This window comes from Heloderma suspectum, chromosome 2 (assembly GCF_057233095.1).
Source record: "Heloderma suspectum isolate Gila_16-S chromosome 2, 16-S_ref, whole genome shotgun sequence".
In the NCBI taxonomy this organism is placed as follows: domain Eukaryota; kingdom Metazoa; phylum Chordata; class Lepidosauria; order Squamata; family Helodermatidae; genus Heloderma; species Heloderma suspectum.
This window is the reverse complement of record NC_139459.1, coordinates 290,212,809-290,228,156: the sequence shown is the minus strand read 5'-3', so window position 1 is coordinate 290,228,156 and position 15,348 is coordinate 290,212,809. Positions and strand designations below refer to the sequence as shown.

The 15,348-nt window shown below is 41.8% G+C and overlaps 1 protein-coding gene across 2 annotated transcripts in view; it reads right to left on the bottom strand.

Moving 5' to 3' along the window:
- Positions 1–15,348, bottom strand: part of ATP2B2 (ATPase plasma membrane Ca2+ transporting 2) — a 606,047-nt gene that overhangs the window by 134,346 nt on the left and 456,353 nt on the right. For both annotated transcript variants that reach the window (XM_084832463.1, XM_084832462.1), the window contains one exon: positions 1,729–1,926. In XM_084832463.1, the coding sequence (XP_084688589.1) occupies positions 1,729–1,926 (198 nt within the window). The remainder of the gene's footprint in view (positions 1–1,728; positions 1,927–15,348) is intronic.

Here is a 15,348-nt window from a genome sequence, read left to right as displayed (position 1 = left end):
ATTAAGACACCAGATTCGCTTGTTTTACTGATTTGCTTGTTTTAAATTTATCAGTAAACTGTTGTGTTAAACTCCAAGTGTCTGAAGTGTCCATCACCCGATGTCTACAGCCTAAACCCCATGTTATTGGGAAGGGGAAGTTTAAAAGAAGGAAGGTAGGACTCTTAAGGAAGCAAGAGATTCTTAAGGAGTTGCTCAGGGGGTCCAGGTCATAAGGGGAACCCTGACACAGAGGAATAATGTCTTAAAAGGGTATGGGAAAGGCATGAAAAGTCCTCATGCCGAATGTTGATTTTCATATTTCCCAGCCCATGAGCTGTCAGTTGTGAAGTGTGATAGTTTCCCATGAGAAACGTAATTATTATGACCCACCATAAGGAAAAAAGTGTACACTTTTATGGCACTGAACCAAAATGTTTTGATAATATATATTCAAAGTCTCCCCCTTTCATAAGCAAGGGTTTACAAAGGGAACCTGTTTATTTGCAAATATAGGGATCTGCAGAATATCACAGACTGTTACTCTGCAGCTGTTCATTTGCTTTAGAAAATTAAATCTGAATCATTTCTCATTCAGTAGTCAAACGTTAAGACTTCTCTAAAGTTAGGAAGCAGGCCATTAGTGTGCGAAAAATAAATCTTGCCATCTATATAAGGGGGAAATTGCTAATATATCTTAGAAGTATGTGCCCTGTATGTATTAGGCATGGATTTATAGCATGCATGGAAAGGTCTTTAAAAATATAGCCAAGGCATTTCAATATGAAACTATTTCTGAGCTATATTTATTCATACATCCACTAAGAGGTTCATGGCATTTTACATACCATACATATCCCATGAAGATCTAATCTCTGCAAGACAGAGAGGTAAAAGAAATCCCTGAATAATTACATGTGGACACCCCAGTATTTCAAAATCTCAAACCTAAAATCCTATTGAAATGAACCCAAAAGTAAGCACAATAGTTTTGTAATGCAAGTCTTTCAGTCTTAATAAAACATCCAACTCTTCCTACAATTTCTAAAGGGAGCATTACATAACTTATTACTACAAGCTAGCCAAACATCATTACTATTTCAAAAGGTCACATTATGCTCTTAATATATTAATAGCTGAAAGTATTACACCCCAGAAAGAAAGATGGATTGATACAGCAATGCTGCTTTTCTTGTCATAAGCACCTGTTCCTCTGGGTTGGCTTAGAAATACAGTGCCACAAATACTGACTTGTTCTGCCATGGTTAAAGCACAATATAGAGCTTGCCAAGCATAGCAGACCAGCCTGACCTGACCACATACCAAACAATGCCCCCTTTCTTTTTTCCTTCTAGATGTTGCAGCTCCCATGGACATGAAAGGTAACCCAGGTGTTGCACAAAGAAGCCAGAAAAAACCCTGTCCTGTCCCTGCGTCACAGAACAACAGCCTTGTGTGACACTGCTGTGCCATGCTAGCCAAGGGCAGGTTTCAGCCGCCAGCACAGGACGCTGATTTCTGTTCCTCTGCTAGTCGTAGGCTTGAGGTTGGTCCTACTTCGCCAGCATGACCTGCTCACTGCACCAGCCATCATCTCCAGGAATTGCACCAGAGATGAACAAATGAGATACAAAATTGACATAGGCTGAGGGGAATTAAAAGCAGACAACTCGCAGTATTCCCTAGAATCCACAAGAAGGCAGCCATGAAACTGAAATGTATAAGATTAATAATGGAAAACAGTTTTACCTTCATTTCCCTCTCCAGGTGGATGATAAAACGAGAGCCCAAGAGATATGATGGCTGCGATTTCCAAAATGATAAGAGTCACATCCTGCAATGCTTCCCAGACTAACTGTATGAAAGTTTTTGGCTTCTTTGGAGGTATAAAGTTTTTCCCAAATATTAGCTTTCTTTTATCTAAGTCAGCAGCAGTACCAGGCAATCCTATAAGTAAATGAAACATAAATGATTTAAGAGTGACTGACAAGTATCTTAACACCCACATTAACTGCATTTTCAAAGTACAACAGGTTTTTTTCTTTAAAAAATCATTTAGCATTTATGGCTCATTAGGCTTCTGTTTTTGCCATTCTCCTTTGGCAAGATCAGACCTAATGTATTACTATGTTTCTAGAAACGTTTTATGACTACATTCCTTTGGCTACTATTTCTTAGACAGTGCTCCACAACAGAAACTCAATTTTGCTAAACTATAAAGAGAATTTACAGAGAATAGTACAAATAACATTACCAAATGTTTATCTAGTGTTCACACAGGATACTAGTGAGAGTGAAAGAACAAAAGGACTAATTTACCAAAAAACGATTACCAAAAGACTGATTAATTGAGCAAATTCATGGCATGAAAATAATTCACAAGTTCCTGTATGAGGCTCCAGAATGAGAACTGGATGTGATAAACTGGAATATCTCCCTTCGGGCCCAGCTCAGCCATCTGAGCAGACGTGTATGTATGTGGGGGATGTTTCTCCCTTTTATTTTCTTGGTAGATCTTTGCAAGGGAGGGATTTAAAAAATTCCCTCCCATTGGATCCAATGGGACAGAAAATACTGACACCAGCTCAGGACCCAATCTAGTGTCATACTAGGGGTGCGAGACGATTTTGACAGATCCAAGGCTGCCCCTGACCTGGTCCCAGAATGGCCTGATTTAAGTTCCTACCACAAGCAGAAAGACCACCAGGGGCCTCCAGGTGGCTGTCCCATCAGCAGAATTCCTCTCCACCAGTGAAGGGGATCTTCCACCCAATCCTAACCCCTGTCAGCTGGTCTTTGGCAGGGTTTAGGATTGCTCTGCCTATCATGAAGGTCATTTTGGGGCAGTCATGATCTCTTGGCCTCAAGGGGGTTGTCTTGATATGATAGGTAGGAGGAAAGTCATATATGCTGCCCTGAGCACCTTGAGACAAAGGACAGAATAACAATACAATAAATAATAATGCTATAGTTTTTAGCATTGTCTACCTAACGAACATATAACTTCCTGGACATTATCAGAAGCTAATATAAGCACAGAATGCAGTGTTTCTATGATTAATTACTTCCATTTTTCATGATATAGAAATAATTTACCTAGTACTTTAAAGGGGCATTCTTTATACAATGTGATATGCATGCAGGACAAACATTTTGGAATGGGTTACTAGCATCTGCACAGTTTTACCTTCTAAACTATTTTAAAACTATTTGGGATGATAAAACATTATGATTATTTTGAATGATTTAAGCCATTCCCTGCAGTCTTGCATACTAGATTAAATTCTTTCATGCCTTTGATGTGTAAACCAGGGGCTTCACTGGAGCAATACATTTCAACGTTGCTGTTACAGTCTCCCACATTCACTCACTCTCTCTCTAGCACAGAAACAAAAGACAGAATACTTCCTCTGGCTACTGAACAGTTTATTGCACAGTGCATTATCCATCAGCTGGATAGTCCTTGATGCTACATGGAAAATCTGTCATAAACAACTCCACAGAAACAGATTGGGGTAACACAAACAGGATGATTTCATGTTGCTATTTTGTATACTTTGAGAGAGTGTACCCTCCCTTCCCCAAAATGGAAAAACACTCACAAGAGCAGCTGCCGGTAAGTACAACATGTCTTAAAGCTGTTTAGGAAAATGACTTGAAAATGATGTGTATGGATCTCCTTTTCCAAAAGTGTAATTGAGCAATTATACATTTAAAATATGTCTATCTTTAAAATATCCATCTTATGTTAAAGTCACTGTGGTGCACAGCACAAAGCAATGACACTATTTATCCTACAGCAGTGACATAAGTTCATGACCCTTCCAAGCTAACACTGTAAAGTTAGTGCTAAAATGTTTTCATAGATACATGCAGTAAAAAGGTATAACCCAATAACTGAATTAAAAACCTTACAATCTGGTGACTGTGCATGAAAGTGTAGGATAAATGATAACAGTATAGGCATGAAAAAAGCAGAAAATATGCTGGGGAGCTGAAGTGTTACTTTAAGTGCACTCTAGGGCAGGGGTGGACAGAAAGTAGGGGAGGTGTTTCCACGACAACGGAAGGAGAAGCGAATGGAGGAGTACCAGATTTTGTAAAAGGAATCAGCTTTGCTGCGGTTTGGTCCATGCAGGGTTCAATGAGCGAGTGCTCTGCACCAGTAAAAATAACTTCACAGAACATACTTCCTGGTGGGGGTTGGAGTGAACGTAATCTGACAGGCAGGGGCTGCTCAACCAATAAGAGAAGCTTCTCCCCCGCTTTCACCTGAAGCTCCAGATGCACCTGCATTTCAGAGCAAGCCTCATTGACCACAATGGGAGTTACTTCCAAGTACACACACATATCTTGAGCACACTCCGGGAGAGAGCGGAGGACAGGAAGGCCTGGCGTGCTATAGTCCATGGAGTCATGAAGAGTCGGACACGACTTATCGACTGAACAACAACAACAACAACACACATATGCTTGTGCTGGGAAAGACGGGGGGGGAGAACACAGGAATGGGAAACCAGCCCCCTTTCTAAGCTGATACTACGCAGGGTCTTTATAACGAAGGTGTGAAGTAGTTACTTCCTAAGGCAATAAACCTAGAGAAACTGAGCCTCGAGATCACGCATTAGAGCATTAAAGGAATTTGTGCTTTAAACTGTGCCATTTTAATTGAGGGGGATCTGTGTAATTTCTGATGTGGGCATTCAGGGCACAAGCCTCATTCAGCACAATGGGAGTTATTTCTGAGTTGACACTAATTGGTTTGTACTAGGAAACACAGGGACGGGAAACACCCCTTGACCGGAGTCATGGTGAAAGGCACACCCCTGGGCAGGGCTAGCATACCCGAGGTAAATGCGGGGGTTGGGGCATATAACTACTATACCACCGAGAACCCGACTTGAGGAAAAGAATTGGACTTTAAGCAGTCTCAAGAAATCCAATTTTCTGTGATAAGCTCTGGGGTGGCTGCTGGATGGCCACAATGTTATGTATCCCTAATGACCTCCAAATGTAGCCAGCTTGGAGTAAATCACTCATGAAGAAACCCTCTATATCTCCAGATGTTTTGAACTCCAACTCCCAGCATTCCTCACCACTCGCTATGCTGGCAGGGGCTTCTGGGAGTTGAAGTCCAAAATAGAGATCTATTTTCTGCCCACCCCTGCTCAAGGGTATGTGCACCCCCAGTTAAATGTTGTGACTTATTTTCATTGAACATTAGATTTCCATGTCATGTGAAAAACATAAATTTTCATAATGCCTTCATTTTCTAAAATGGTGTGCTATTTGGTGCGTGTGTAACAACTTAGAGTGAGAGAGCTTTGGTAGTTCTTTGCAGCAGAACCAACAAAAACACTGCATATTTGTTTGGGTACAGATGGGTGAAATGGACACTTTGCTTATGTTATGTTTAAAACAGAAATGTAATGCAGTACTTTTAGCATTTCACAGCCATTTGGCCCCACTGTTTACAATGCTTTTCTCTATATCCATGTATGCATATATTTCTGCCAACTGAAGATAACATTTCATGCAGTTAATGAAGTGGGTTCTAGTGCACAAAATCTTATGCCGTGATAAATCTGTTAGCCTTTAATGGGTGTGTGTGAGCGGGTGGGTGAGCGGGTGCTGCTGTTTAAAAAAATACAAGTCTAGAGCTGAGCCAAACATTTTAAATTTTCATATTGAAATGTGGATGTTTAGTGATGAAGAGTGCTGGGCTGAGAGAAGGACTCACACAGATTACATAAAAGGAACTCTTTCAATGTTTTATCTCATTGGGGTGGGGAATTTCCTTGAGCTTGGTCAGACAAGTGCTGGGAATGTACAGCTTCCTAGGCTAAGGGCCAAAACGGACATTACTTTAAGTCCATATTTAGTGTGTGTGTGTGTGGGGGGGGGGTTCTGTCTAAGCATGCATAGGATTGTGCCCTTAACTACTTTTACTGTGAAACAGTTCTTTAAAAATTGGTCAACGTGAAGGCATCAAATATGCTCACTTCCTCCCCCTAAATATGATGATATGCCTTAGCGCCTGTCTATCAGATTCTATGTCTGTTTCCACGTCCCTCTGCTAATGGCATTTTGAATACTGTTTGCACACAGTCTATTACAGAATGTCCAAAGGGCATAAGTACAATACCTACATTACTACACTACACTGCACTGCACTGCACTACACTATTAATACATTATTATATTAATATTAATATAACAGAATTCATTTTAAGACAAATCAGAAAATCTGCAGTCAATATATCCACAGCACTCCAGCCCTTCTGAAGCATAAACAGTATTCTTTGGATTCAGGGTTGTTCCATGAGCTGGACAATGCTCTGTAAAGGAGAGTCTCTGTACATGCAATTTAAAAAAATCTTCATAAGCATTAGAAAAGTGTGTGCACACAGAGTTTTCAGTTGTGCTTGTCTTTTATAAACCAGCAACATATCAACCATCCAAATACAAACAGGGTTAAAAATACAACACAATACTTAATACAAATATAAATATAAATATAAATTCAGTCAAGGTCAATCCAAGATGTTGTCCTTTGTCAGTCTAAGATTTTGTTTTGTTGTTGTTGTTCAGTCGTTCAGTCGTGTCCGACTCTTCGTGACCCCATGGACCACAGCACGCCAGGCCTTCCTGTCCTGCACTCTCTCCCGGAGCGTGCTCAAGTTCATATTCATTGCATCCGTGATGCTATCTAGCCATCTCATCCTCTGCCGTCCCCTTCTCCTTTTGCCTTCAGTCTTTCCCAGCATCAGGGTCTTTTCCAGGGAGTTTTCTCTTCGCATTAGGTGGCCAAAATATTGGAGCTTCAGCTTCATTATCTGTCCTTCCAATGAGCACTCAGGGTTGATTTCCTTTAGGATGGACTGATTTGACCTCCTTGCAGTCCAGGGCACTCGTAAGAGTCTTCTCCAGCACCACAGTTCGAAAGCATCAATTCTTCGGCGCTCAGCCTTCCTTATAGTCCAGCTCTCACAGCCATACATTACTACTGGGAAAACCATAGCTTTGATTAGACGGACCTTTGTCGGCAAGGTGATGTCTCTGCTTCTTACTATGCTGTCTAGGTTGGCCATAGCTTTCCTCCCAAGGAGCAAGCGTCTTTTAATTTCATGGCTACAGTCACCGTCTGCGGTGATCTTGGAGCCCAAGAAAGTAAAATCTGTCACTGCTTCCATTTCTTCCCCTTCTATATGCCAGGAAGTGATGGGGCCAGATGCCATGATCTTAGTTTTTTTAATGTTGAGTTTCAAACCAGCTTTTGCACTCTCCTCTTTCACCCTCAACAAGAGGCTCTTGAGATCCTCTTCGCTTTCTGCCATTAGGGTGGTATCGTCTGCATATCGGAGGTTGTTGATAATTCTCCCGGCAATCTTAATTCCGACCTCTGATTCATCCAACCCGGCATTTCTCATGATGTACTCTGCATATAAGTTAAATAAGCAGGGTGACAATATGCAGCCTTGTCGTACTCCTTTCCCAATTTTGAACCACTCGGTTGTTCCATGTCTGGTTCTTACTGTTGCTTCTTGACCCTCGTACAGGTTTCTCAGGAGACAGGTAAGGTGGTCTGGTACTCCCATCACTTTAAGAATTTGCCACAGTTTGTTGTGATCCACACAATCAAAGGCTTTAGCGTAGTCAATGAAGCAGAAATAGACGTTTTTCTGGAATTCTCTTGCTTTCTCCATGATGCAGCGAATGTTGGCGATTTGATCTCTAGTTCCTCTGCCTCTTCGAAACCCAGCTTGTACTTCCGGTAGTTCTCGGTTCGCATACTGCTGAAGCCTAGCTTGTAGGATTTTGAGCATCACCTTGCTGGCATGTGAAATGAGCGCAATTGTGCGGTAGTTTGAACACTCTTTGGCGTTGCCCTTCTTTGGAATTGGAATGTAAACTGACCTTTTCCAGTCTTGTGGCCACTGTTGAGTGTTCCAGATTTGTTGGCATATTGAATGCAGCACTTTAACAGCATCATCTTTTAGGATTTTAAATAGCTCGGCTGGAATACTGTCATCTCCGCTAGCTTTGTTGTTACTAATGCTTCCTAAGGCCCACTTGACTTCACTCTCTAGGATGTCCGGCTCAAGTTCAGTGACCGCACTATCATGGCTATCAGGGACATTCAGATCTTTCCTGTATAGTTCTTCTGTGTATTCTTGCCACCTCTTCTTAATCTCATCTGCTTCTGTTAGGTCCCTGCCTTCTTTGTCCTTTATCATGCCCGTCTTTGCACAAAACGTTCCCTTGAGATCTCCAATTTTCTTGAAGAGATCTCTAGTCTTTCCCATTCTGTTGTTTTCCTCGATTTCTTTGCATTGTTCATTTAAGAAGGCCTTCTTGTCTCTCCTTGCTATTCTCTGGAACTCTGCATTCAGTTGGGTATATCTTCCCCTTTCTCCCTTGCTTTTCGCTTCCCTTCTTTCGTGAGCTACTTGTAAAGCCTCATCAGACAGCCACTTGGCTTTCTTGCATTTCTTTTTCTTTGGGACGGATTTCGTTGCTGCCTCCTGAACAATGTTACGGACCTCCGTCCATAGTTCCTCAGGCACTCTGTCTATCAGGTCTAATCCCTGAAATCTATTCCTCACCTCCACTGTATATTCATCAGGGATATGATTTAGGTCATACCTGAACGGTTTAGTGGTTTTCCCGACGTTCTTCAATTTAAGCCGAAATTTTGCAAGAAGCAGCTCATGATCTGAGCCACAGTCAGCTCCAGGTCTTGTTTTGACTGACTGTATGGAGCTTCTCCATCTTTGGCTGCAAAGGACATAATCAATCTGATTTCGATATTGACCATCTGGTGACGTCCATGTGTAGAGTCGCCTCTTGTGCTGTTGGAAAAGAGTGTTTGCTATGATCAGCATGTTCTCTTGGCAAAACTCTATTAGCTTTTGTCCTGCTTCATTTTGTACACCAAGGCCATGCCTGCCTGTTATCCCGGTGATTTCTTGACTTCCTACTTTAGCATTCCAATCCCCTATGATGAAGAGGACATCTTTTTTTGGTGTTAGTTCTAGAAGGTGTTGTAGGTCTTCATAGAACCGATCAACCTCAGCTTCTTCGGCCTCAGTGGTTGGGGCATAGACTTGAATTACTGTGATGTTGAATGGTTTGCCTTGGATTCGTACTGAGATCATTCTATCATTTTTAAGATTGTACCCCAGTACTGCTTTTCCCACCCTTTTGTTGACTATGAGTGCTACTCCATTTCTTCTAAGGGATTCTTGCCCACAATAGTAGATATGATGGTCACCTGAATTAAATTCGCCCATGCCTGTCCATTTTAGTTCGCTGATTCCCAAGATGTCGATGTTCAATCTTGCCATCTCATGTTTGACCACCTCCAGCTTACCTTGATTCATTGATCTGACATTCCAGGTTCCTAAACAATATTGTTCTTTACAGCATCGGATTTTCTTTTCACCGCCAGACACATCCACAGCTGAGTGTCCTTTCGGGTTTGGCCCAGCCGCTTCACTCTTTCTGACGCTACTTGGAAATACCCTCTGCTCTTCCCCAGTAGCATATTGGACACCTTCCGACCTGAGGGGCTCATCTTCTGGCGTCATATCTTTTAGCCTTGTGACACGTTCCATGGGGTTTTCTTGGCAAGAATACTGGAGTGGGTTGCCATTTCCTTCTCCAGTGGACCACATTTTGTCAGAACTCTCTGCCATGACCTGTCCGTCTTGGGTGGCCCTGCACGGCATAGCTTATGGCTTCACTGAGTTACGCAAGCCCCTTCGCCACAACAAGGCAGTGATCCATTCTGTCAAAAAATAATGATTCAGATGATCCACAAATACCACCACATCATGTGGAATATTTTGAATTTACATAATTTGAACAAATTGAAATATGGAAATGAAAGAAAATATTGGTTTGGAAGGGTGGTGACCCTGCCAGTTATGAAACACAATATATAACATGGGTGATTATAGGCTGTATTCTTTTATTTTTTTATGGGTTCATGGTTTAGGAATTCTGTGTGAACAAAAGAATTCCTGCTTGACAGAGGAAAATGAAGGCACAACAAAACAAGATGCCCAACATAAACAGAGACTGATCAAAGACGAAGCAAAATCAGATACAGTTTTTGTGGGTGCCAAAACTCATTCCCTCAAGACCAATTATATATCCTGTATGATCATAATCTTTTAATCCCTTCCAACTAGCAGCTCTAAATTGATATGGCTAAGATCCACAAGCCACATAAACAGATATGCCTGGCTGGCATTTAGCCTGACTTGGCTTTATTGTCTGAGGCTGCAACTCTAAACACACTAGGGGGAAAGCCCCAGTGAACATAGCGAGTGGGCTTACTTCTGAGTCAACATTCATAAACAGTGCCAGATCCAGGGTTGGAGGGACTCGGGGAAAACACTCTCAATGGCCACCCTTCTTCGGTGAGTTTACCTTCTCATCACCATTGTTACCAGCCGCTATTGCTTCTCATCCTCTTTCTCGTCACTGCTATTGCTTGCTTGACAGGCAGAGCGCCTGTGAGCAAGTAGGCAGTAGCATCTATCTACTGCTCCTCCTCCTCCTCACCAACACCACCGTTGTTTGGGCCAGAGCGAGAGGCAGGTGAATAAGCAGGTTGCAATGGTGAAGAGGATGAACAACTCCAGGGCACTCTTGTCAATGGGCCCCTGCTGGGGTGTGGGTCCTCAGCAAGTGCCCAACCATGCCTCCCTTTGACACTGGCCCTGCATAGGATAGCACTGCAATCTAAGTGTGTCGGGACCAAGAACCAGCAATGCCCTTTCTCGCTGCAGGTTTGTCATTACTCAGAACACTCCCTAAGGTAACCAACTCTTCTATCACCTTTCTGCCCCAGTGTGAGTATCTCATGCCTTTCTTTGGATGTTTGCACCACTGTAGCTCAAGATAGCAGTATAGTATTGGCTGCATCTGCTGGGCAGCATCTCTTCTTCTTCTTCAACTCTCAGCCACATGTATTATGTCATTTGTTATTATTCTGCCAGACTCCAAACCATTCACTAGCTCCTTTCTTCTTTTTCCTTCCTCTTGTATTATGTCTTGCTAAATTCCCTTTCTCTTGTTTTTTAAATAAGAAAATGTTTCAGTGCTTTTAGATATTTGCAGCACCACTGTTGCTGGTTTTGTTTTTTGATTTTGTCATTTTTTTTGTCATGTACTGCTACTATTTGTATCATATTTTATCGATGTTTTATTGTTACTTTGTGGTTTGTTTGTTTTTAAAATTGTATACTGCCCAGAGAACTTCAATTACTGGATAGTTTATAAATGTAATAAAATACATACATAGACAGAATATTAAAATATGCTAAAAATAGATTCATACAACTTTTTAAAAATGTGGCTGCAATGCAGTAGTCTTTTTAGCAGTGTTCCTTTAGTGAACTGAAGGATAGAGTGACAGTGCTTCTTAACCTGAACTGCCATTATTCATTTACAGTTTCAGTATCACTGAAGGATAAACATTTTTTATTAATGCAGCCTTCTAAGTCTGACTCCACATCATCTGCAAAGAGGAGGCCAATATCTGAATAATAATTTTTTCAAAAACATTTCTAGAATATTACTGATATGTCCTTGATCCAGCATTGATGAATGGCTTTCCTCTGCGTGCAAGGCTTTCCAACTAATTCTAATGGACAGGGCTGGGTAACTTGTGGTACTCTGGATGTTTGGCCCTACAAATCCCAGCAGCCCTAGCCAGCATAGCCAATGGTGAGGGATCATGATGAGAGTTGTAGGCCAAAACAACTGGAGGGCCACAAGTTGCCCATGCCTGTAACAGAGGATGCAAATCTATATGTGCATAGCGTTGCACACTCAGATCTGCTCCCTGGACTGAATAGGGCAGGCTTTACACACAAGAAATTATTGTACTCATTTAAACCACACCAGTTGTGGCAGAACTTGGCATTTCACTAAAGTAAATAAGACGTGTGTGTGTGTGTGTATGTGTGTGTGTATGTGTGTGTGTAACCAAGTGTAGGACAGCATACATAATCACTACTATTAATAAAGCTAGTGTCTTCATATTTTAATTACATCTCTCATCTGGTGCGCTCTGCTTCAGTTGGCAAGTCAGAACAGCTCTGCTATAGTTACAGGAAGCACCAGGTTACCAGTTACGCATACCTAGGTGTTTAAATCTGTGCATACATGTGTGTATAATATTCATACTTCACATGTTTATCACTGCAATGGGTGAAGCTGCCCCAGGTTTAAGAGTCAAAAGGGACAAGACTTCTTGGAATCAGATACTAATTTTCTCATATAGCCTTTCTTATTTTTCACTATTTTATTAATAGCATCCTTTTTTATATCTAGAGGGTTAGAATGAGAGATGCCATGACCAGATTTCTGATTATGGAATTTCCCACTCACGGAAGACACTTTTTGCCAATTCCCCCTGAAAATCTGCTCCAGAAGCCTGGACAACCCATGGAATGCTATCGGAAGTGGTGCAGGAGGCTTCGGGGGAGGGGGGGTTAAAATTACCCACCCTCCCCTGTACTGTAAGTGGCAGTCTTCACTGGATTTCCAGCCCTTTTATGAATGGAAGGAGCCCTTCCATTTTCCAAACAGCTACTCTGGATCGAAGCCAAAATATTCAGCCAGCTGCATAATGTATATTACAAACACATTTTGGGAGAATATCATAGCAGACAGCTTTGAAAATGGAACAGATAAAGGTAATTTAATCTATTTTTTTTTTACTTTCGAAAGCAGAACTCCTTAATACTGGAACGGAATACATTTTAAATGGTTCACGAGCTGCCCCAAGTCTTCCATTTATCAGGCATGCTCTTGTGCCCTTGGCTTGTCCTTGAGAAGGCTCTTTACAGCAATGACTCACCTTTTTCCAGTATTCATTTGGCTGTCACAAAACTAAACAGTGTGACACACAATTAATCATACAGGGAACTCTCTGCATGCCAGGGTCAGGTTCAGGAATCCTATAGCAATGACAACATAACAAAGGGGGGTGGGGTGGGTGCTGAACAATCCAAAATTGAAGCGATTTGGTACGTTTTTTCTCCAATATCTATTAACGTCTAGATCAATTTATAGGTCAAAAAGGTTAGAAACACTGCAATATTGTGTTAATTTTCTTTCATTAAATGAAATGTAGTGCATTACTTTAAATATTTTAATTGTTTTTATGATGTAGTGTTGCATGATCTCTCTCATAAGCACCCGTTTCAGCGAGCAATTAACCTGTTCTTCACTTATTTTACTGCTGGCTATCACAATCCTAGAAAAATACTCAAGCCCACTACTATTTCCCATTGTACAAGATTTCCCTTTGAAAGATTTGTGGCTGAGAAGCTCCAGAAGAAGGTGCTGTTTCTATTTAGTTGTGTGCTAACAAAGATTCAGAGTACAAAGAGTAACAGTGCAATCCTATACATGTCTTCTCAGAAGTAAATCAGATGGAGCTTAATGGGCTAAACCCCCAGGTAAGCAGGTAAAGGATTACAGTCCTAATATCATAATTTTCATCAGATGCTAATGATATGACATGTGAAAAGTTGGTACAGCCTGGTATAGCCTGATGCTGGAAAATCCATGTTCTGGCTCATGTAAAGAGCCTCCACAGATACCAGAGGCTCTTCTGATTGTCGCTCTCTCTGAGTACAGGGTGATGAATGTGATGAGGGAGAGGGGTGGGGCTGGAGTGCTCTTTGTCCTCACGTGTTTGCCATATTCAGTTCAGAACACCTGAACAGGGCTACCAACACATCAAAATGTACGCATCTATTCAAGCAGTGTAGTGAAGCATTTCAGATTTAAGAAGGCTATAATGGACGATTTTTCCTGCTGGATTGGATCAAGGTCCATCTAGTCTATTCCAACATTCTGCTTCCAACAATAATCCAGTCAGATGACTTGGGAAACATACACGCAAGCTTCTCCACAGCACAGTTTGAATTGTTATGGATATCTGCAAAACCAGTTTGAACAGGGAACATTGCAGGCCATAAGAACAGTGAATGTGTGTAGAGTGGTGCTGTCAGTGTAGGATTTGGGGGGAGAAATCCAGAACCCCACTCAACAGAACGACCAGGAGGTCCTACAAATGCAGCTGAGTTGGCTTACCACATTTTGAAGTAAGCAAAGAAATACGTATCACTATCTCAAGAGCGGGGCTCACATAAGACCAGAGTCCAACACTATCTAACTGCATCACTGTGTATCATAGCTAAGAACAGTTATACAATGCTGCCTCCACTCCAAATCTGTGAAAAGCTATTGCTATTACAGCCAGTATCTGCATGTTTTGAGCATCTGTCCGCTTTAATTCTTATATTTTCTTAGCTTGTTCTTACTTTATTCTTCATCCAGTCCCACTTGGCTCCAAGCACAGGACCCTGCCTTGCTCCATCCTTGATAGAGAAACTGCCCTGTTCAGCTTGAATTCCTTTCTTTCCTTGGGTGTCATCTCTGGCTTTTTATATCCAGTGACTTACTTGGCTCTGACTTAGGCAACTTTGGTTGCCATTGAACAAGCCTACTGGCTGGGTGATCAGGTTTTTTTTTAATTACAAGATGGTCAAAAATATATTACAAGAGATGTTGCTAGGTTTGCCCTTCAAGCAGCAGTAACATAAAAGTTACGTAACACAACATTTTATTGACTGTAGACAGCATAGTAAGAAGCAGAGACATCACCTTGCCGACAAAAGTCCGTCTAATCAAAGCTATGGTTTTCCCAGTAGTAATGTATGGCTGTGAGAGCTGGACTATAAGGAAGGCTGAGCGCCGAAGAATTGACGCTTTCGAACTGTGGTGCTGGAGAAGACTCTTACGAGTGCCCTGGACTGCAAGGAGGTCAAATCAGTCCATCCTAAAGGAAATCAACCCTGAGTGCTCATTGGAAGGACAGATAATGAAGCTGAAGCTCCAATATTTTGGCCACCTAATGCGAAGAGAAAACTCCCTGGAAAAGACCCTGATGCTGGGAAAGACTGAAGGCAAAAGGAGAAGGGGACGGCAGAGGATGAGATGGCTAGATAGCATCACGGATGCAATGAATATGAACTTGAGCACGCTCCGGGAGAGAGCGCAGGACAGGAAGGCCTGGCGTGCTATGGTCCATGGGGTCACGAAGAGTCGGACACGACTGAACGACTGAACAACAACAACAACATGATCCATTTATTTGACATATCCTCTTTTTTGCCTGTTTACAACAATGTGTGTGTATAATGTATATATTTGATTGTTTTGTATTAAGATGGCAATGGCCCAGATGATGAGTCAATAACATTTATTCATTTGGTTCTTTCTGTCTTGCTTATCATGCCTCTTGCCTGATCCTTTTCTCTGACCACCAAAGCTTCATCC